Raw genomic sequence first — 20,861 nt, forward strand, 5'->3', positions numbered from 1 at the left:
AGTGAAGCCAACACTTGATCACAACTTGGTGGCGGGCTGGTGAGATAGTTTGTGTTATCTTAGGTTGTTCTTATCGCGCTAATGTTTGTGTTTATTGTTCCAGTAAGTTGTGTTTTCATGTGTTTTTTGATGATATCAAAATGAGGTGAAACGTCCTGATTGGCTGAGACTGACTCGGACTCCAAACGACATTGAAGCAGCGTTCGTATGAGAAATATTTTCATTTCTTGATAGTGGGAGGAACTGGAGATGTGTCTTCTATCGTTATCTTACTTACTGAATGATATATCTAAAGGGGAGGATATTGGTTTGTCTTTACATCCTCCTCTGGATCTCTGATCAGATGGCGTCTCTCCACTCGGGGGTTTTAATTGAGCAGCATTCAAATAATCAAGCATCACTTCACCCCTGAGCTCCCGACCCTTAAGAAACCTTTAGATTCAAAGCTCGACTAATAAAATCCCACTTACCCTTCAGAGGACCTGGATAGAAGGCTGTCTGAACATGGAAGTGGTTGGCAGAGGGCTGGTGACTTTAATATAAGACAATATCCAGAGGGTCAAAACCCCATCACTGAAACACTTAATGAGGGCAGGAAATTACTTTATCAGATGTACCATACCCAAGGCTCCACCTGAAATATTATAAATGTTTGCATTTTGCTTCATTCTATTAATACCCTGATGCTAATGTGGAAAGTATGCAGCTGGGGTGAGGGGCAGTGTCATTCAAGAGGGTCTACAACATTATGTGTCTGTCCCGTCACGTTCTTTTAACGCAGAGCCCTTTGGATCACTCACTCAGATTAAGATGACACTCACTCTGCCCGTTTAAATCCACATGAAGAGCTGTGAAACTCCGGGTTGGTTAAAGACTGGGTGGGCAGGGCATCTGCCAAGCGAGCATGTGTTTGCAAAAAGCAGAAATCATACAAAACTAGGAAACTACAGAGTGAGAAAATGACTGGAGGTGATGCTGGCGAGTGTTGGAAGCCGACTGGTTCGAGTCCTGGAGGATTCAGAATGTATTAAATATCTGCACGAAGCAGTTTACTTCCCAGAAGAACATATGTCGATGTGCCAAGTCTTTCCAGAAAATAACCCACCTCGGGGGATAACTGTGATGAGTGGATGTGGTTTGATGTGGTGTAAGTGCCGGCGTGACCGTCTGTCGGGTTTGATGCACGTTGATGTCAATGTGACTGAACGTGTCAGGGAGACAGGGAGGTGTATCTGAGGCCCACTGGAAAGTCACATAGGAACGAGTGGTGGAAATGAAATTAAGGATGATTGTGAGGATAATTCTGGTTAATTACAACTTGGATTTTTGGATCTTGTCGTAATTTTTTAGACCCTTTCGGCAAAACTGCACTCAGCAAAGTGGTGAAAGAACATGAGGTACCAGTCTTATCTGCCTCATCTGGACTGTGTGGGTGTGTTTCACTTAGATTTAAACTGACAGAGCTAAAACCATAAGCACACAGTCCCACACCTGTGATTCAAGCATTGTTAGATCCAGATTCAATCTTTTCCCACCTGCCTGCATCAAACAATACAAAACAAGCATTACAGAAAAATCTCCAATGTGACTTCAACTTTTCTGACTTTGGAAGAAAATCGTGAGTTTATAGAACCCCAGAGATGATGTTTCACACCCATTTGTAATCTTATTTATGTCGATTTCCCCCAAACACACACTGATATATTATGATTTCTTCTTTTAACCGCGCTATAAATCCTTATTTTTTTCAAATTAGATGGGCCTACACTGAGATTTCCACGCTCCCCCTGGCATCTGAAGAGGTGTCCCCTGGGATACGAGTTCTCCTGGTTGGGAAACGCCTGTGGAGATGATCAGCACTTCATTGATCATCCAGTGTTCAGACCAACGAGCTGCTGTGAAGACAGATGAGTTAACGTCGTGCTGTCAGAATCTCTCGGCTCAGAAAACCACCCGGGACACTTTCCTGGAGCATTTATAGAAAACTAATGAATGCATATGACATGTGATGCATATAATACTCCAATAGATGCACGGATGCCTGACACTAATGGTGCATCCATCCTGAGCACAACAAACAAGCTGACGGGACTGCAAAGCATCCGATTCAATCACTTCAGAAGGAAGTAGCTCTCGGTGAGTGAACCTTTCACTGAAGCTTAAACTCCTCTCATCGTCATGTGGCAGCGAGAAGCCGTCTCCACGGACCACGCAGCCGACAGGACGCTCTGCCTGCCCGTGTGTTCGAGAGCCGACTGCCACACCTGGAGAGCCGTGGACCCTGGTGTACGCCGAGGCGGTGGCCGGCTGTCACTCAAACCACGCCAGGCTCGCTCCCACTTGCTCTCTCTCCCTCTCTGTTTTCCCACTTTGTGCATGTGGTTAATGTATCATAACATAGCCGTCCATTATATCACACCAACCCACGGGGTCCATCATTCAGAAAGACATTTTCCTGTTATACAATCAGCCCATTTACATATCGCTTTGCATAACGTCGCTCAGCGAGCCGCATTATCTGCAGGAGGGGAAGTGAAGGAGATGTGATCGTCAGCCAGGTGGCGAGGAAGTCGGTCTGAATTATTTTCTTATCGCGTCGTCCAACTTGATATCGATCCATCCGACTGACTGCAGCCACCCACCCAAACACCGGAGGAGGACGGGATCTCTCCTCCACCTGAACATCGTCTCCACTCGGGGATGTTTGAATGTGCAGCTCCGCTTCCTCCAGTTCTCGCTGAACTGTGTTCGACTCTGAGCTTTAGCCTTTGTTACCGTGTTGAATAAAGTTGTTCAGTCATGCTTTCAACAGCTAAGAAATATATCTAGTGAAGTGGTGTTTTTTATCCTCAGCAAACCTGGAAAAAGAGTTTATCCATTGCTTCGCTTCCACTTGAACAGACCAAAGCTCTTCTACAGGAGGAAATTCATGTCCAAGTCACTATTGGTGAGAGTTAACGCAGTGCAGTGTTTATTTAGGGCCTCTTCAGACCCTGGGTCACATCGGGGCGTCTCCAAGCTGATCTCTTCACATCTGGTTTTTAAAATACATCCTGAAAGTTTCTCCTGTGACCACATTCAATCAATAAATCTAATTTAATTTCTATAGCTCACATTCACTGATTACAACTTGTCTTTTAGGAATTTAGAGTCTGTACAAGGTGCGACATCCTCAACTGTCACAAAAAAAACCTTTTTAATATAACAATATTTAAAGAACTCATGCTCATAAGTGTCTTTCTCTAACAATAACATGAAGGTGTGTCAATGTTTCAAGCGTTTATGCAAACCAGAAAATATCGGATCGCAGCTCCCTTCCCACTCAATATGCAAATAATCACGCTAGTCATTTCTGTTCCCAGAGACCAAATGATGTTGTTTTTAACCAGCCTGATTATAAAGATGTGTTTGTGTGTCGGTGCGAGGCAGAGATAGAGAGAAAAAGTGGATTCAGGAGGGGCCGAGTGAATCAACGCATCGTGTGCAGCTCTAATAAGACATTACCCATTAGAAAAATCAGACAACTCAACTAACACCACGCAAAAAGAAGCTTATCAATACTTTGGGTTCATTGAGAAACTTGCAGAGGACGTCAGCTGAGTGGGCGGGGCTTCATACGTGGCACAGGACAGAATGCGGCTGCACCGAAAGTGGTCTGAGTGATGGGAACTCGAGATGCACCTGTACAAAGTCTGTGACTGAGTGTTGCTCCAGCCCAGCAGACGTGCAGCATCATGAAGTGCTGCACTCACTTCCTGGAGGCCTCTGAGTCCATGTCCATCAAAAGCCGAAACACAATGGAGGCGTACACTCTGTATTCAGTCACAGCTCTGGCAAAGACAGATAGATGATTCAGCAAATCTCTCTTTAAAAACCACAAGCCCAGGCTTTGCAGGAGGAGGAAGAGGAGGAAGAGGAGGAAGAGGAGGAAGAGGAGGGGGAGCAGGGTTCACTTTTACCAGGGACAAGGTTTCATCACCCTGCAAGTTCATTTAGACGCTTCTTTTGTAATTATAATCTCTAAATGAACTCTTCACTGGTCTTTATTTAACTGCACAATTTCGAGTTTGAATCCAGCCTTAAATCAAATCCAATTTTTTCCCTTGTAATGTTTTTCAGAACCATTTAAAAAATCAATCATGTTTTGAGGTTTGAAATCAAAGTATAATTTTCATCCAACTAAACCACAGCAGCTGGATCCCTTCAGGGTGACGCGTCTTACTGGTGTTGATGGAAGAGCAGTTTGCTGGATGAGGGTAAAATTGACTGCACGTCAATGTCCATGAGTTAAAGAATTTAAGAAGTCTTGATATACACAAGGATCGCTAATGAATTCAAATGAAAACAGACAAATAAGTAAAAAAGTGTTTGTGGTTTCATTTCCCATTTAGATTCCAATGAAGAAGTGTTCATCAGAAGAGAAAGAAAGGTGACACAGATGAGGTGGTAGAAAAAGCATAATTTCCACCAGAGCTTAGAACAAATAACATAGACATGATGGAACATGTTTTAGAACTTAATATGCAAGTCAGGGAGAATAGAAAAGACCTGCACAACCTGCAGAGCTGTCATCGTGACGCTCTAAAGAAATACATGGTGTCCCGAATTATTCTCTCACATCATCAAATTAATCTGCTGCTGCTGTTTTCATCACCCTTTTCACAAACAGAAAACTGGAGACGGACGGAACAAAGCACAATCCGCACAAAAGTTCAGTGGACTCCAGTGGCCTTAAGAAACTAAAACCTGCACATTATTAGGCGCCAACTATTTTCAGTCTATTCATCTTTAATAAAAATCCAGAGTCACTTTACTTCAGTCCCATAATCTGCTGCAAGTGCATGTCTGGTTTAACTGGTCACCACTGGCATTATTAAGGCCGGAGCACCTGAGGCTACGGCTCCAAATGTTGATTTAAAACAGGATGAAGGCTCAGAAGCTCAGGTTGGAGAAGACGACTCTTTAGGTGAAGTCACACAATGCAAATCATCATAAATTAGAGCGATTCCCATGCAAACCAAGCTGTCGGTGTGAATGCATAACAGGGAGATGATGTTGTGGGTGATGGATGTTATCCCGAGCACACAATCCTCTGATTCGACGGTGGGTAGGTGTAACAAACAGCAAATTAATGCTGATTGATGTTCATCTGTTGTTGCATTAACTATTGGCCTGTAGCCTGATATCCAGGGGTGTAGCTGTTGTCAACCCACGTGGAATAATGAGCACTGAGGAATATTTAGACCCTGTGGGATGGAATAGTGCATTAATGGTTTGCTTCTGTATAATCCAACCGTGGTTAGGATGTTTACACGTAAAAAAATAACATGATAAATTAGATGTTTTTGTTTTTTTCCATTTAATCATCACATCACAACAAATTTAGAAATGTAATTGTCGGAATATGCTGATTCTATCACTTTCACTGAGCAGGAGAGATGACAGGAGAACAGGGGGAAGAGATGAGAGGAGATGGTGGGGGGGGCGACAGATGAATGAGACCAAAACAACTACAGGAGGGATGAAGAAGAAGAGGGTATCAGGCAGAGTAAACAGTTTGTGAGGCTTTATCTCAGAATAGAAGCTGCAGCTCCGAGACAAGAGTCAATTTTCAAAAGAGAACAAAGCTTTATTTGACTGAAAATAACTTTTTACTGCAGGATATCTCTCGTTTTTCATGATTTTTCTTTTTACACTCGGTGCAAAACCAAAGATTTAGACCATTTCCCGCCAAAGCATGGGCTCGTCCAATTGTGAGCCAGTCTTCGCTGTCCATCATGACATTTCAAACCATATTTTTCACTACCTTTAAAAACAAATTCCATAAAGTTTCCTCAATCACTCTGTGTTACAAGCACACGTTATGTTAAAATCTCTGTTTTAGTGACTTATAACTTTGATCTGTGAGTAGACGAGAGGCTCAAGTCCAAATCCACACCAGATCGGAATGAGTCACGACCCTTGTCTAGTCTCTAACAAACCCTGTTAAGTCTTTCATCTCCTTCTCTGAGCTGATTTGTCTCCTCTGGCTTTAATTTACCGAGCCATTGTTTCATCCCCTTCTTTCCGGGGAGGGAACAGGTTTCTGAGTGCAGTGGGCCGGTGGCAGGTAGCGAGCGGGGTAAAGGTCACGCGGTGAGAGAGGAATACTAAGTGCAGGACGGGGGTGACGGGGGTGTAGGGAGGAGCAGTAAGTTTTAAAATCGTGGGATTCATGCTGATAATGATGCTGTATTATTTATATGAGACCTGAAAAAACTGTACGAGCAAAAAAAAAAAAAAAAAAAAGATTATGCATGAAGGTCGCACTTTGCAAAGGGCACTGGAACAATTGCTCAGCTGAAGCCGCTTTATCACAATTGTCTGCCGAGCTGAGGCGGCTAAAAGAATCAGTGAGAAGCACAAGGACAAACGGAGGAGAAGTCGCCTGCGTGTTTAAACCTCTGTTGCTAAAGAACTATTCAGCCGAAGTTAACAACCAATCAGCTTTGTGTAGTGTTTCGTGTCCCTGCGGCGAAGTCATTCAGATGATACGATTTCTCTCAATAACAGAGCAGACGTAGATGAAGTCAATTTACAATTTGAACACAAAACATAAAAGGCCAAATTCATTAATGGGGGGATTATTGCATCGCATCTCGTGGAGGTTAATGAGAGAGAGGAGGGAGAACGTGAATGTTTTCTTTCGGTTCGCCTGCTGCGTGTCAACCTACAGCTTGATACAACGAGGCAAAGACGGCTTCACATCTGGAATGGCTGTGGAAATTAGCTCTAAACTGCCGGTTGGACATTTCACCAATTAAGGAATAAGTGAACATTACTGTCTTTTATATTGCCTATAGCTGCACTGTAAAATATTCTGCAGGATGTATTTTCTGCAAACAACATTTGGGGATATCTACACAAAGCACAGAGTTTAATAAAACAAAGTAGCGGAACTACTGCAGTGTCTCATCTGAAGCTGCCTGTTTGGAACGGGCTGTTTGTTCGGGCTGTGCTGATGCTGGTTGCAGCTTTTCTTTCTGAAATCTGTGGAAGTGAGCTGCAGAAATTGAGCGGCGGCAAATAAAGAGCTGCTGCAGGACCCAGTCCACAGAACCCTGACGCTGCATCACCTCGTTCTTTAAAGGTAGGTGAAGAATCAGATGTTGTTGCCGGCGTCAAAAGTACAAATACATACAAAAAACTATAAAGTTCTCCTTTGGTACAGTAGTAGAATTATTCATCCGTAGTTTGGAACCAAACATAAAACAAACAAAGTCAAAAAAATGTTTTGTCTAGTTAAGAGAAGTAATTTTCCCCTGACGCAATCATTAAATGTTAATTAAGCCCCGTATTTGCATAGAATGCTTACGCTGCACCGCAATTATCCGGCAAAATTAATGTCTTCATTATAGGTTAATTGCCTCCTCGACTTTAAAATATTTTGCGGAACATTTAAAAAGATAAACAGTTGCGAAGGAAAGAGTGAAAATGCTTCCGTGTCGTCTGCTTCGAGTTGTGAAGGCGCCAAAAATCCTCTCACGGCTTCGTGGGCTCCGCCAACCACCGATCAACAGCTGAGCCCGGTATCTTTTCATCTGAGTGTCACCACATCGGGCCTCCAGCTGCGACTGCTGTCAAACGTCTCCACTCATTAATATCAAGTGAACGACTGGAGGCTTCAACCCGGGTGGTGAATAATGAATCAAGGGTGACTTATTAGTGTTTTCACAAATCACAAGTGAAAGGATGGGGTGTTTGGCAGCAGCTGCAGTTTAAGGGTTTAAAGGAGCTGGGTGATTACACAACATCTATTGGCAGGGATGGGATAAACTCTTATGGTTTAATCGGTTTTCAATCATCTAGAGCACAGAAGTGGGTTTTTGTTCATTTTGAGTTTTGAGTTCACAGAAATGTTTTCATGTTGCGCTACCACGTTTCTACAATAGCTCAGAACATATGAAACCAAACACGGCTCTCGAGAGTTTCCCTGAAAGAGGAGAGTTGTTCAACTGGTTGCAATCTGTAACCTCACAGGTAGGTGTCACTAAATCCTACACACTGGTCCTTTAAGTCCTTCAACTTTAAAAAATGCTGCTTGGTTATTTATCCTTTGAGTGCAAAGGGAGCGAGGAGCGCTCAGTCTACATCTAATCGTTGGAAATAAAGTAAATTACGTCTTTTTCCAAAATGAGGCAGGTTTTTAAACATTAAGGGCATCAAGAACCGGTCCATTTGATTTATTAAAATATTAATTACAAAGTCCAAAAGTTTCTCATTTTCACCCAAAACAAACACATTACACAATCTATTTTATTATGACTCAACAATCTTGGGCGCACACTGAATCACTCCCAGTGCATTAGTATCGTCATTGAATCTCCACCAGCTCCGTGTTATGTGTCAGGGGTTTTTCTAAAATAGGTCACAAGGCTCCCTGCAGACAGAGTCTCTAACTGTGGCCTCACGACAACCTCCATTCGCTTTTTTTGTTGATCTAATAATTACTAATTGCCCCCGGGCTCGTTAATCTCTTTTGGCTCTTCGGGCGTGGGCACCGCAGATGGTCCATAATGGTGTCGGAGCACCAGGGCCTGCGGCGGAGCATATGTGAACACGTTTTAAAGTGCGCTTACGCATGGGCAATATGAACTGACACCGCCCTGTCAGCACACTGTACATCAAAAACGCTCCACGCCAACTGATGTGTCAGGGCTCGACTGCCGCGAGGTCAGAGAGCCACTCATAAGGAAACTTGGGGAAATCCAGTTGAATCAGCACAACGGTTCGGGGAAGCACAGAGGTGGCAGCGGCGCCGACTCAGAGCCGGAGGACGTCGCAAGGGAAGCCCTTAAAATAGCTGAGTGAGACGGGGAGGTGGAGGAAGGAGGAAGAGGGGGAGACTGAGCGGGACATTTGTAGAGGGCCCAGAGGGACGGAGACAGACAAAACAAACAGAGGGAGGCAGCGAAACACAGGGTCAGTTTCACAGAGGCTGAGGAGGCAGGGAGGAAGACGAGACCTCTAAATCAACTGAGGGAGAAATTAAGAGACAACTTTAAAAAGATTATTAAGGTACCGCTGCGTGAAATTCATTTCAAAGCAAGAAAACAGATGAATCGCTCAACTTGACAAAAATCCGGTGCAGAGAAAACTGCTGCCTGGAGCTCGGATCAGACGTGGATCTCTTATCTCGGCTCAGATGCCCGTAACAAAGAGAGTAATGGCTCAAAGGATGCAAAGAGTCTTACATCACTGTCACTGCCGTGCGGCTTCATGAGCATGCCAACCTGAAGAAATGATTATGTCTCTGAAAATGAACATGGACAAGAAGAGACGTTGAACTTTAGGGAGATTTTGTTTGTTGGAATCATCCTCAGGTCCCTTTTCATCATTTGAAACTCCAGTAGAAGTGAACACACGACTCCAGCAGCCTGGGTTTGTCATTATCATCTGAAGTGACAAGTTTATTTAGCACAATTCGCTCATTTTGTTACTGTCCCTCGACTGCAGTTTAGAAAAGGAAACAGTGCCTGGATGAACATAAAGAGGAAAGTTTATCTTAAAACTTTGGCAGATTACCCACTCAGACTGCTGAAGCCTCATATTAGCTGCGTCTGAACTTTTGGAAAACATTTCCCCGGATCTGGGTCAGAACGGAGCGGATCTCTCCAGGGCCAGTGGAGGAGAGACCATTACCTGCCTACTGGACATGTGGTGATTTGAAAAGAATGGGACTGTGTCCTTTAAAGGAGATATATATAATGTTTTTTTTCAAGTTTTGTTTCCTCTAGTGGGTCATACAGGTCTGCAAAGTTAGAAAGCCCAGCATCTGCGGTACAGAGCTCCTCTCCTGCACCAGAAGATCTGCTCCTGAAGCCCCTGAAGCTCCTGAAGCTCCTAAAACACCTTGTCAGTAGTTTGGCCCATACTTCCTGGCTATGATGATGCCCCCCAAAACTCAGCCGATAGCAACTAGTCCGGCACGGCCTCTTAAAAAAAACAGGAAAAGCAAGAGTGAACCAGCATTAAAGGAAGGGATACCTTAAAGAGACAGGAGCTGCACCCCAGTGTTTGAGACAGAGGCTGAAAAGAGGAGCATCAGCATTGGACAGTTTGAGGAAAGTGATGTGTTTCAAGATAATGAACCTGAATATGAGCAGAATATGTCTCTTTTACGCAATTGGATTTGATTCCACTCTAATTTCCAGAAAAGAGAGATGAAGTTGCAAATAAGAGTAGATTGGATTCTGATCGAAAGAGGGCTCCTGGTTCCAATCCGGATTCAACCGGAGTCTTTCTGTTTGGAGTTCGCATGTTCGTCCCCGTGTCTGTTCTCCTGAGTTCCACAGTCCAAACATATGCAGAGTAACTGGAGACACCAAAGTAACTGTAGGTGTGAATGATGTGATATACTGGCGACCTGTCCAGGACGTTCCCCGCCTCTCATCCAATATCAGCTATTGGGTTCCATCCTCCTCCGTAACCCTCAAGAGGACGAACAGTAAAGATAATGGAGGGATGGAGGGATGGAGGGATGGAGGGATGGACATTGATGCAAGTGTTGTTAAAGCCGTATACAAAAAGTGTTTCTGCTCACCCATCTCGGGATGGGGCCGTCCCTCAACAGGAACGCTGACTGTCCGCCGCAGCAGCTTGTTCCTGTGAGACTCTGAGCGCCTCTCGCGCATCAGCAAAGGGTGAACCTGCAAAAAAACATGAGCACAAGGTCAGTACACAAAAACACACACTGACTGCATCCTGCACACAAACACACAAATGCAGATGTGAACTCTTTTTCCTTCTCTCTGTTGGATTAGAGGAAGCACTTTGTTCACGTTGAGCTTAATGAATAAAGCTATTGAACCGGTTGAGGAGAACAGTTGGGGTTGAATTAATCTTTGGTTATTATTATTAAACAGTTCATTAAAACACCAGCAGAAACAAATCAAGAATAACATGTTATAAAGGAGCAAGCAGCTACGACAGCAACACATCAGCCAACATGTTTTTTCTGGGAACAGGCGAAGCAAGAATTCAAAAACTTTATCCTCCACAGCAGGTGTTGAATTTTTTTGATGTGGAAGACCTGAAAGAAAAGAAACAAATCTATATATAGGAAAAAATAAAAACGTCTTTCACATTTGGACCCACAGTCCCCGAATTCATAAAAACGAGGCATGAGGGAAAACAGAGGGGAGAATGTGCTGCTCCAATCAGACACCCCGGCCCAGAGAACACAGAGTAGACTGTGAAGTACACACCTATCAATCGTTAGCTAGTATTTGTTTGCATCACACTTCAATTCCTCCCAGAAATACACAGCAGAGTTTCTATTTTAAAATATCTGTGACGAATACGACGTCATCGTGTGAACAGTTTCCACTGAATCCTTAAAAAACTCGACAGCTCCACGAGGATTAGTTTGTAAAACAAAGGATCGAATGTGATAAGCAGGCGGAGGATTATCACCCAGCTGCAGCTCCGCTCTGCTCTCTGGTGACTGTTTGGCTTTTCTGGGTCATTTTTTGGTTTTGTGGCCCTGATAGCTTCACCCTCATCAAACCTGGATTCAGATAAAAACGACTGCGTGCAGCCATGAAACCGTTTGGTTTGGGTTTGGTGACATTAGCTGGAGTTTCTACTTTTCTGCATGTGCCTGTGAACGGGGAACACATCTGGCTCAGGTCGGGTTTGGACATGATTGCCTGTCAGGTCTGAGCTCAGCTTCTCTAACAGACGTGACAGTGAACAAAAAGACTCAATCCAGAGATCCAGATGTTTTTCTGAGGAGATGGTGGAGACAAGAAAACGGAGCTAAAAGGTGGATTTGTCTTCTTAAGTGATAACTATAGAATCCTTTTGCCATCCATCACTACAGCTCTGCTACACTCTTCCTTTCAACAGAGAATTCTTGTCAAAAACATCTTTTCACATCTTAAATATTAACACCTGAGCAAAGTTATGTCTCACACATGTTTGACCTGAGGTGTGGACGCCTCTTCTTTATAATGTGTAGTGACCTTGATGTGTTGTGAGCTTTCTCCTTAATGGTTGAATTCTGACATGTTTCTATTGTACAGGATGTGTTTCTCTCTGCAGGCATGTTAATTGGTTCTATGCAGACAGATCTATGTTATAATTAACTAATTTATTACGATTATCCAATGCAGGGCAACTGGAAACCAATAAGAATCCAGCAAACATCAGTGCTCAGGTCACTTTACAATAGGTGTTAATTAAATCTTATGTGTATGACTGTGATTGCGAAGGTTTTTAACTTTAAGATATTTACTTTGCCCATGTTTGGAGTCTGTATTTGCCTTTGACGTATAATAACAACATAATAAAAAATATCCAAGACACATCATGTGATTTGTGAACTCGAAAGGGCTTTTAAAAAAACGTCCCCATCATCAGATTGGTAAAAGTAGGATTTAGGACTTTATCGGATTGCATTGGATTTTACAGGTGTAGCTAGCAAAGTCACAAATGACTGTGTGTAATAAATGTGTTTTGGAGTTTGTATCCCTCTGCACCAAAGAGAGCAGGAGGATGAATGACTGTGAGCACAGTGCGGTGGGTGTGGTCCTCTGGGAGAGAGCTGCAGGAGTCTGTCCTCTACACATCCGCCCTGACACAACCTCAACGAGAAGCCAGCGCAGCCTCGCTTGCTTGTTGTTGTGTTGCGGTGCTTTTTTTCATGTGTCGGACAAAAAAGATCTGGTGTGAACACAGTGAGCCGGTGTCACTGGTGCTACTGAATGCAGAGAGCGCTGCAGGACAGTGCAGCCCGGAGGGGGGGGGGGGGGGGTTGGGGTAAAGCCAACAACAGTGAAGGACACTGGCAGGTCACACTGAGCCACACGTAGCACGAGGCGGCCGAGTGCCACTCACCCTGAAGGAGCTCTGTTGAGATGAAAGACAGTCAGATGTGTGTGTGTGTGTGTGTGTGTGTTTTTGTGCATGTGCGCGTGATGCCTTTATCCTTCAGCGTGTACCAAAAACTACTATTTGGTATGTGTGCTTGTGTGTCAAAGCGGGGGCACATTAAAATTTCATGCGGACACTGCTCCACTTCAAGCTACTAAGATTCTCCACTGCCACGCTACAGCCGTATAGCATCTGGCACATGCACACACACACACACACACACACACACAGACACACACAGACACACACGTCTCTGCTGCCATAATCGAGTTAGACCAGCCGAGCAGAGGATGCTTCACATCACAGCATCATGTTTCTACAAGTCTCTTGATCAAACTTGATCAGGAACACGCATGGTAAACATGTCGTACACATGATTACTCTCCACTTTGCTGCCGGTGCAACCAAAGTGCACTAAACCACATTGAACTGCAGCTCCGTCCTGGGGCTCACTACTGCTCGTTGTGAGGAAATTACAGAACAATGTCGTTGATGAAGAATATATTAAGCAGCATCCATTCTTTATGAGTCCACTGTGAGAATGCACGGAGCCTATACACCATGTTCACTTACCGAGCTCTCCTCTTGCTGGGGCAATTACTGAAGCAGGAGTTATCGCATCAAATCATCACCTCAATAAAATTAGGCTTCAGCTGTTTCATCTAGCGCCACCAACAGGTCAGAATCGCCACTGGATCAGCACTTGAGTTCATAAATAGATAAAAAAAACTAGTGAACAGAATTCAATACATGTTTTCATGTACAAATACCTTTTCACAGCAGACATTCTGACATGTCACAGCAGGAGAAGCAGGTCATTTAATGCCTTCCTGCTAGTTTGCACATCAGTATAGAGCAGTTACCTCCGGACAAACGGGCCCAGCAGTCTCCTTGTGACCCCATATTTTAAACCAATAGATTTTTATGTGTATCTGCAGCAAATTGTGCAAACTCATAAATACCAGTTCCATAAAATGCTGGATTCATTTAATCAAGAACCAGGATTCCCTTGTGAATCAGAGGAAAAACAATTGTCAGAGAAAGAGACAAAAAGAAAACGCTGGACCTGCCTCTTTAACCAGATTTGCAGCTATGGGTTAATTCTTTCTTTTCCGGTGTCTCACCATTCCACCAAGTTTCATAGAAATCCATTCAGTAGCTTTCAAATAATACTACTGAAAAACTTAAATAACAACACAACTAACAAATGTGCACATGGTCATGGCAGGGAACCTCCTTAGAGGAGATATTGAGATAATATTTCCAGTGATTTTCCTGCTTTTATCCCTTTAACTGCCACAAAAGGCTGCAGCCACATGTGTGAAGTTACTGGACAGACACGGGCTCCAAGATGGTTGATGGTGGAACGAGTGAGCGAACAGCTGCCCTCCCTGAAAACAGATTCAAGTCGGAGCTGCAATATGGAAACACTGTGATGTGACAATCATTTTTTATTACCTCTCCACATTCAAAACTGCAGAGAAAATCTATTGATGCTCCGCAGCTGTTTGTGTTTGTGCTTTAAATAACCCAGCAGGAAGCTGTGTATCAGCTAAACCAGCGAATTAAAGATTTACAACGAGATAATAAACTGTGGTTAAAGATTACAATACTGTCATTAAGAAAGGTGCTTACAATATTAAAAAACACTGAGATATGACAACAAATTTTAGCTCCCATGGTATAAGCAACATAAACATATATATTTATTCATACCAGTGACAACGGAGAGACGGTGGTCTAGTGGCAGAAACTTGGACTATGGGCAGAGAAGGTCAATGGTTCGTCTCTGGTTCGACTCCACGGAGAGACAACAAAAGACGAACCTGGATTGATCTGTCCAAAAATCCAAGCGTCTCCCTACCCTGTCTAGTGCCCCTGAGCAAGGCACCTTACTCCCCCAACATCTGCTCCCCGAGCACTGTACATGGTCGCTCACTGCTCTGTGTGTCCTGCACCAGATGGGTCAAAAGCAGAGATCAAATTTCCCCACCTGCATGAGTGTGCCTTTGCATATCTGTGCATGTGTTTGGGATTAATAAATGCATCTTAATCTTAGACTACAAATAAAAACCATTAACTTCAATCTAAATGATTTCCTTCTTCGTGCATCCTGCCTGCATTTCAATCCAAGTCTTGTCAGAGCACAGAAGTCTCCTCTAGTTCCCTGTTTAACTAATCGATGAGTAACCATAAACCCGAGTTAACCTCACATTCAACCAACTCGTCGCCGATCGGCAAAATAAAGTCACCGCTGCAGCTTGATCACGTTTCTAAACATGCATAATGAGCAAAGCCGGTTTCATAATATCTGAGTGATGCGCCGCTGCAGCAGCTCGGGCTCCGTGAACAAGGAGGAACTGGGAGGAGAGTGCGGAGGAGTATCGAGCTCAGGTGATATCTCTGAATGGTTCTGTCGCTTATTGAAGGGGCAGCGGTGATTTCTCTGCCGGGGTTAAAGTGATGCTTCTCTCTCCGCCCACATCCCCAGCTGTTTCCATGGAATCCAGAGGAGACAAATGGGCCTGGTCACTTTCATCCACAGGACGCCAGTCGAGAGAAGGTTACGGAAAACCCGAGGCGTATGTTTGTGTCTCCTTAACACAGATCAACAACTTAAACTCTATCCTCTTTAGGAACAGGACTTTAGGATAAACGTGTGTTTCGCATTACGTGATGTTAAGAAGTTAAGCTCTTGACTCGTCACCTCGATGTCAGCGCCTCAATTACAGGCAACTTAATATGCTAATTTCCCTCAATCACATCAACTTGAACAAGAACGAACCCACTCGCTCTCTCTCTCTCTCTCTCTCTCTCTCTCTCCTGCCCGGTGCAATTCATCACTGACAACTTGACTCATGGAAAAAAAACACCCAGAATACCTCTCTTCACCACCCTCTCACTTCAGCTGGCACAAAGGCTTCCCACCACTACTTACAGTAAGGGGGGGGGGGGGGGGGGGATTTGATTGGTCAGATGTTGCAGGGTCTGCAGCTGGAGATGTGACAGAACAGCGGCTCCGGTGGTCGCCATGAGTGGGAACAGGGACAGACTGAGGTGCACAGTGGAACCCGACCTGTATGGTTTTTCGGGGCTGATGCTGTGACAGATATTGAGGAGTAAAGAATTTCTGCCTGATATTTTACAGTTTAAACCTAAACGCTTTGTTCTAGATAAAGAAAACTCAAACACGTGTGGGACCTGAGCTTATTTATAATTGAAAAGTTAAGTGCACATCTTGTCTGAATCTTTCAATCTGTAAAATAAGTTTTCATATTGACGCATGAAGGTAAATTGATATGCAGATACCAACGTGTCTGTGCGTGAGACACTTTTGGCTGATGTGTGTGGGACAGTCGATAAATACATTGTGTGCTCAATGAACCATAAACTGTGTAAAGTTGATAAACATCCAGGTTTTCTGAAAATCCATGCTGATTGAAAGTTCTTGATGATTATCTGGAGTTGGTCAAACTTCATTCTCTCACATACATGTCTAAGAGGAGTAACTTGTAGAAGAGGTGGGGGGAGGGGGGTGGAGGCAGGGCGGAAGAGGTGGTGGCGGCAGGGGACGGGAGGAGGAGGAGGAGGAGGCAGTGCCATTGATCTGAGGAGGAAGGAGGAGGCTGTTTTTTTTCAGCTTGGCAGGCTGTGATGAGCGATGCTGCAGGCTGGCAAGCCCATATGTCACTACTGCTTCACCAGCTGAGTATCAGTGTGAGTGTGTGCATCTGTGTGTGTGTGTGTGTGTGTGTGTGTGTGTGTGTGTATGTGTATGTTTCAGAAGCGATAATAAGAGACAATAAGAAAGTATAAAGTACATATCTGTGTGAAGAAGAAGGAAAAAAGTAAGAGAAGTGAGGAAGAGTCTGTGTAATGTGTGATTTCTGCACAGGGCGGTAACCGAATATATACTGCTGGGTGTGTAACACATACAGACACACACACATTCACACACACACACACACACACACACACACACACACACACACACACACACACACACACACACACACAGGTTGTTTCTCTACCCTCCTGGGTACAACTCATTGACTAATGTCCAAGAGCACCTTCACCTGACCCTGATGAAAACTTGAAACGTCCTCCAACCAACTCAGACTGGTCCTCGTAAAAAGGTATACACACAGACACACAGACACACAGACACACTCACACACACACACACACACACACACACACACACAGGGTCCCGTACATCACGATAGGAGGTTGAAGTGGCCAAAAGCACGATTTGTCCTTCAGACCAGTGACGTCCTCTCACGGACAGATGTTCCTCCTCCTCCGGAGCTTCAGTGTTAGCCACAGAACTACACACCTACACCATTAAAGCACAGTAAACACACCATGGAGTAATGCAAATATTGTATTATGTTAATATCTATATCTATTATCTGTTATATAATATCCTATTATTTGAAGAACACTGATATTGTACTGAAAGTGAAACCTGAGTAATCACAGGCAGAGAAAGTGAGAGAAAGTCGACAAAAACGTTTACCTGGTGACACGCACAGCTTTGCCAACTCAGTAAGTCCATCAAATAAACACTTTAAATATAAATGATAGCTCGGTTGGTTTCCTCCGTATCTTTGTAGATGCTAAGTGCATTAGAAAAGTTCAAAACACTCTTAAGTGTTCACATCCCACAGGGAGAGAGAGAGAGAGACGTGGCCAAGCGCAGTTCTTCTCAATAAAAATGATAAATGGCAGCAGATTTCTTTTAAGGTCACTGAGATCTGGCAGTTGCTCCCCGTAAGGTGGTAGGAGACAAATTAGGCCTCGTCTTCAGCTTTCTCTCCCGGAGCCTCCGAGGTATTCAGGAGGAGGACAAACATGTACGCGATACAAGGGGATGGACAAATTAATCAAAACGCCGAGATAAAAGCCATTTAAACCCCTTGTATGTACAAGATGACCTTTTGACAAATGTTTTATTTTTGAGTGAGGGACGATTTTCTATTCAAAGCGCAGGTAATAGTCAGTGAAATACCAGAGACTTTGTTAAAATGGCCTCAGGAGCCTCGGGTCAGCGTCGCTCTGGAACAATCAACCTTTCTCTCCAGCGACTCCCTGCCCAACTTCATTCATTACATAATTAATCCCTCTACCTCCCACCTGGGGGTGTTCTCCAGGGTCACAAGCAAACATGCTGCCCCCCCCCCCCCCTCCGTGTCACTTCATGCACTGGGACAACAGCAGATGCAGGATGATGAAGCGAGGGGGGGGGGGGCTCGTTCTATCATTTCTTTGCAGTGCCAGCAGTGGAGCTGTAAACGGGCCGGAGACACTGTGCAGAAGGAGAACAACACTTTAACCGAAAAATAAGAAATGCACTGATATCTTTTTCATTTTGAATTACTGCAGTGCTACGTCCGTGGAGATGATATTTCCCAGCAGGCACTTGTGTGCTGAACAATTCCTGTGACCCCCCCCCACCCCATCGGTATCTTCTTGCGTAATACTGGCACAGTTGGGGGACGGCAGCCTGGACACATGATTCAGGGGACAGGGCACTGGTGCACGGCAGTGGTATATAAAACTCTGTTGCCTCATATTAATTTGAGCTGAGAAGAAGAGGAATAGGAGGAGGAGGTGAAGAGGATGTCAGCCAGCTGTCACTGCCGGCCCTCTTCCTCCCCCTGCAGGACAGAAGGAGGCAGAGCAGACTGCAGACGGATCGATTGATGGAAATGTGATAGAACTCTCATAGATGAGGATCTTACAGATTATAAAAACAATATTTGCCCAGGACTTATTCAGCTAATATACCCAGGAAACTAATCAATGATACGACCCCTCAAGTTTTCACGTGTCTAACCCAAGTACTGGTCTATAGTTCTACAGTGAAAGTCGGGTCTATATCCGATTTAAAACCAAATTAAATGTGTTACGTCGCATCCTTCAACCAAGTTTCATAGAAATCTGTTAAATAGATTTTGATTAATGCTGCTGACGAACACAGACTGACAGTGTTCAAACACATCACTTCCATAGCAGAGGTAATAAACATATTATGGGAAACAAAAAATCCTAGTCAATTAAAATCAGGCAACATTGTTGACGTGCCAGTGAGGGTGTCCTGCATCACCAGGAAACAGCTCAATGGGACCAACACGTCAGAATCCAGAGCTACAAGGGCGCAGGATTAACACACATTTTTTTACACACAACAACCTCATTCTCCAAAGTGACACCTCATTTCTCCAGGAGGACCCCCCCCCCCCCCCCCTGCCTCCTTCTGATGGCTGCCACTCATGAAACAACGGGGAAACAAATGAGCAAACAAACAGAGCGACAACTGAATGGAGCTGTGAGGAGAACAGAGACAGGTGGCCTTCAGGAGAGCCAGAGACCCCTGCCAGTCCCCCGTCCCCCATGAGCGAGGGGGGGGGGGGCTGGGGGACAGGTGGAAGGGTGAGGGCATGGAGGGTGAGAACCTGTGTAGGAGGGCAAGAAAGATGAAGAGGGATGAAGGGAAAGGGGAAGTGGGGCAGTGGAGACAGACGCAGGGAGGGTGGGCGTGAAAAGAGATTGAACAGATGCACTGGATAAAGAGAGGTGAGAGATGGAGGGAACAGAGGGAGAGAGAGGAGGAGGGGAAAAAAGGGTCACAGTGAACGATTTATGCGAGCCCGGAGGAGAGCAAGGACACACAGGAGAGCAGGGACTGGATGCTGAGGTCAGACGCCAGGCATGAAAGCAAACAGAAAAACAGAAGGGTGAGAGTTGAGAGGTGTGTGAGCGGAAAAAGAGCCTTGTCCTGCTCCAACCCAATCCTTTATTTTGGCGAGACATCCAAAACGAATAGAAATAAATGGAAGGATGAGTGAAAGAGAAAAGAGAAGCGAGACGCCAGTTCTGCATGAGGTGAGTGACAGGCATGAATATTTAACGCAGGCGCCGAGGAGACGGATACCAGCACCTCAGCCCCGCCTCCGATCCACTCACAGCTGCCGCCCTATTGGCACAATTAGACAGGGATCGGGCTGAGATGGACTGAACCGGGGCTCTCCATTCAATCCTTCCAGAGCAGCACAGGTCTCTCATCATGATCTCAGCACACTCTATCCCTCTGAGTGAGGAACCGTTGAAATACTATTGGCAGCCGTGCACACACACACACACACACACACACACACACACACACACACACGCTACAGTGAAGTCATCACCCACACGCTTTGAAGGGCCACATAAGGATTGATTACTTTACTGACGTACCAGAATCCCAGAACATAACAACGGGCCTCGGTGCAGGGCTGGATTCTTATGAAATACAGTAATACACACTGTTTAATACCCAGAGTACACGCATTAGTACAAACAGAGAGGCACGTCACGATAGAACACAACAAAGGTAAAAGCTGCTTCACTGTTTTCCTGCAAACTGCTGAGGTTTCAAAGTTTTTTGGGGCTTGAGACCAAATTAAAACCCAAACCAGCGTCTGTGGTCTGGTTCTCATAATGCGAGCAGAGTCCTGGGAGGCGACCTATAGATCACACCAGTCTCGGGCTCCATTACCGGTACGGTGTCATAAGTGGTGTCATAAATCAGCAGGCTGGCCGTAAACTGGGTGTTCTTGTGAGTAGAAAGTGCAAAGCAGAGGTGGAAGGAAAGTAGAAGAACAGTGTCCTCTCCTGGCCTGAAGAGCAACATGAGCTCCTCTTCACCAGCAGCAGCAGGTTCGCTCCATCCATTAATCAAAACTATCAAACCTGATTCAAACAAGTGGTGTCAGGTATATTCTGAAGAAGGAGGGATTGGTCAATTTCTCCACAAACAGCCGATATGATACAGAGTGTTCTGTGGCAATTATTAGATAAGAAATGTTAAATGGTTTATAATGAGCTATGATGTTGTTATAAGGGGATCTAAATGCATTTTGAGAATATTTAATACACACTACAATGCACTCCTCTGTATC

The 20,861-nt window shown here is 44.6% G+C and overlaps 1 protein-coding gene across 3 annotated transcripts in view; it reads right to left on the reverse strand.

The window, feature by feature from the left end:
- Window positions 1-20,861, reverse strand: part of syngap1b (synaptic Ras GTPase activating protein 1b) — a 118,567-nt gene that overhangs the window by 64,639 nt on the left and 33,067 nt on the right. For all 3 annotated transcript variants that reach the window (XM_062399349.1, XM_062399347.1, XM_062399348.1), the window contains exon 3: window positions 10,583-10,688. In XM_062399349.1, the coding sequence (XP_062255333.1) occupies window positions 10,583-10,688 (106 nt within the window). The remainder of the gene's footprint in view (window positions 1-10,582; window positions 10,689-20,861) is intronic.

The sequence above is a fragment of the Platichthys flesus genome, chromosome 11 (genome assembly GCF_949316205.1).
Source record: "Platichthys flesus chromosome 11, fPlaFle2.1, whole genome shotgun sequence".
NCBI lineage: Eukaryota > Metazoa > Chordata > Actinopteri > Pleuronectiformes > Pleuronectidae > Platichthys > Platichthys flesus.